The 3,323-nt window shown below is 46.5% G+C and overlaps 1 protein-coding gene across 1 annotated transcript in view; it reads right to left on the reverse strand.

Annotated features, from left to right (window-relative positions):
* The window catches only part of CENPV (centromere protein V), a gene marked incomplete at its 5' end in the record, with an annotated part of 20,882 nt that extends 18,349 nt beyond the window's left edge, over positions 1-2,533 (reverse strand). The window contains one exon of the mRNA XM_018572082.1: positions 2,019-2,533. Coding sequence (XP_018427584.1) covers positions 2,019-2,533 — 515 coding nt within the window. The remainder of the gene's footprint in view (positions 1-2,018) is intronic.
* Positions 2,534-3,323: the final 790 nt, after the last annotated feature.

Genomic DNA, 3,323 nt, shown 5'->3' on the forward strand with positions numbered 1-3,323 from the left:
TTCACTTATATTTGTATATAATGAATATATATATATATATCTATCTATATAGATCTATATATATAGATCTATATAGATAGATATATATATATATATTCATTATATACAAATATAAGTTTATAGCAGGAGGCAATGAAATGGAGAGCTGACATGTCACTTGAATAAATCACAAACACGAGAAATAAAGGACAGTGACACCAGGCAGAATATTGTGTAGGAGAATCAAGGTTCTGACGATGAATACAACCAGATAACCCGTCCTGTAATAACAGACGACAGGATCCTCACCTATTCAGCACCGAGAGGACACTGAATGTACCTGTAATTAGGACATGGCTACCTGCAGGGACAATTCATTTACAGAGGAGGGTCAGTGTAGCCGGTGCTTCCTTTCATCGCTGTAGGAATATGTCTATTACCCAGCAGAGTAAAATATGTTCATGTATTGTATATTGCTATACATTATATCCTATATGTAATGACACCTCCAGGATCCCAAAGCTTTGTCTACAGACACCATGCTGCCATTTTGTGATGTGAAAATGAACTGCACTCTGCTTGATAATATAGGAACTTTGAATAGACAGGATTGTTTTTTATAATAGAAGAAGAATCTGATAATCTCACGTATCAGAGACAAAGAGAGTGTGAATAAAACAATACTAAACACTAATACATGACTGCTGCCTCTACTGATCATATAGATCACCCTCACGTAACTTGCATAACATAAATGGGATGTCTGCGAGCTCAATGAGATATTAACAGATTCATCTGCCTCTTCAGCTGCCAGCCCACTACCACGCAAGAACGGTGCCTGACCAAACAAAGACACCATGGAAGACCCTAAATAAAAAGACTCCATAGTGCCTGTGCTGTTACTCTCACGTAGTAAACGTGAATGGTGTCTATTGTGCTAGAGGAGCATGTGCCATCAACCATGGTGTAGCTCAGCTTTTTTCAACCTTTTTGTCCCAGAGGAACCCTTAAAATGATTTTCAGGTCTCAGGGAACCCCCTGCTAAAACTAGTTTATTGAAGGTCAGTGGAAAAAATGCCCCTTAAATCAGTGGTCAGAGGAAAGAATACCCCGCTTACAGTGATGGACAAAATTCCACACTTACCGACAGCTAAAAAAGATCATTGGTGTCATGTAGATGGCCAAGTGGGGTTGGCCCTGGAACTATGCAGACACCATCAAATGGATAGTCAATTAGTCACAGCTTAAGAAACCCCGAGCAACCTCTGGAGGAACCATAGGGTTCCAAAAAACCCTGGTTAAGAATGGCTAGTGTAACTACATCTAAATGTATTTACCTTATTGCCCCCATAACATCTATCTTTTATATATGAGCCAGCATAAGATTCCTTCAAGGACACACCAAACCCCCAGTATATGATCCCCATGAACAAATCCAACACCTAGCAAATGGATCCTCAAGAACACACCAAACCCCCAGTATATGATCCCCATGAACACATTAAAACCCCTAGCAAATGGTTCCTCAAGAGCACACCAAACCCCCAGCAAATGGTCCCCCATAAACACATCAAACCCCCAGCAAATGGTCCCCCAAGAACACACCAAACCCCCAGTAAAGGCTCCCCCAAAAACACATCAAACCCACAGCATATGGTTCCCCAACAACACACCAAACCCCCAGCATATGGTCCCCCAAGAACACACCAAGCCCCCAGCATATGGTCCCCCAAGAACACACCAAACCCCCAGCATATGGTCCCCCAAGAACACACCAAACCCCCAGCATATGGTCCCCCAAGAACAAGAAGCCCCCAGAAAATGGTTCCCAATAAACACACCAATCCCCAATCATATGGTCCCCCAAGAACACGCTTGCTTCCCTGAGCACAGGTATCATGGCATGGTACCACCAGGGTAGTGAGGTGTTAGGTGCCAAGTCCAGAAGGTGGCACTGAGTGTCAGGGACCCAAATAAAGGGCACTGTAGAGATGGAGGTGATTGTATACCCAGCACCCCTTTCATCTCAGGATACTCACAAGGAGTCCAGCAGAAGTTTGGCTGCCTCCTCGGGGCTGACACTTTGCTGTTTGACAAAGTTGATCCAGCGCTGCCTCTGAGCGCCCAGCTCCAGGAGATCGTCCTCCTTGCTGTCCTCCTCCACCTGCTTCTTCAATGCCGCCTTCTTGGCTTTGCTCTTCTTGGTGTCTACAGGCGCCGCCGCGGGTTTCGCTACCTCCAGCTTCCCTGATGCCCTCGTGTGGCGCTCCGCGGGTGCCCGCTTCGCCGGAGATTTTTTCGCTTTCACCATCTTGGCTGTGCTCGTCCCTGCGGATGTTCCCCCCGGGCACAGGCGCGCTATAGGAAGCCGAGTGCTCACTCTTCCCTCTCTACCCCCCTCCGGCTGTCCTTGCCCGGAGATAAGAGGCTGCCAGCGACTGATCGGGCACAGGACAGAGGGGAAGCCGCTTTTTTCGCTTTGTTTGGCTGCTTCTATCGCCTTCTCGCTATTCTCTCGGTTCGCTGAGTTTCCAGCAGGGGGCAGTGCAGAGCGCTGGAGGGGAGCGCAAACAGCGAGCCTACCATGATAGCTACATGGAGGGTGGAAGGGGCACCAGGTGCCTATGGTGGGGTGGTCTTACAGGAATCTTATTTACATGGAATCCATAGCCTGTAATCCAGATATTACACCAGAGTACCTGACCTTTACCTAGGGTGTCATTGACAGTCACATCATATACCATTGCCAACAGCAGAGTGTGTTACATCCAACATATTCATAGTTTTCCAACTGCAGACATATGAAATGCTTCAAATGATCCCTGTTATATTATATTACGGGGTAGAGCTTTATTCCAACACAAGGAAATGGTGTGCTTATATCAGATGGTTGCAAACTCTGGGGTGCATTGCCAGAGAAATCACCAGCAGGATGATCTGGTTCTTATTCCCCTATATAGATCTTTAGCTTTTACTATAGGGATCACTTCCAGGAAAAAGGAGGTCCTGATTCTTCTATATTAGAGGGATCCCCAGCCGAAGGAAGGAGGCCCTGATTCCTCTATATAGATCTTTAGATATCACTAGAAAGATCACCAGCAGTAGGTCCTGATTCCTCTATACAGATCTTTAGTTATCACTAGAGGGATCACCAGCAGGAGGAAGGGAGGTCCTGTTTTCCCTATATAGGTCCTTAGATATCACTAGAGCAGGGGTGCCCATAAGGTCGATCGCGATCACTGGTGGATCGCAATGTCCTCTCCTCCTGCCGGTGGGGCTTCTCTGGATCCCCGCTGCTCTCCCCATCTGTATGCAGAGGGGATCCGAGAAGAAGTGAAGGAGCC

This window comes from Nanorana parkeri, unplaced genomic scaffold (assembly GCF_000935625.1).
Source record: "Nanorana parkeri isolate BGI_ZX_2015 unplaced genomic scaffold, ASM93562v1 scaffold1933, whole genome shotgun sequence".
In the NCBI taxonomy this organism is placed as follows: domain Eukaryota; kingdom Metazoa; phylum Chordata; class Amphibia; order Anura; family Dicroglossidae; genus Nanorana; species Nanorana parkeri.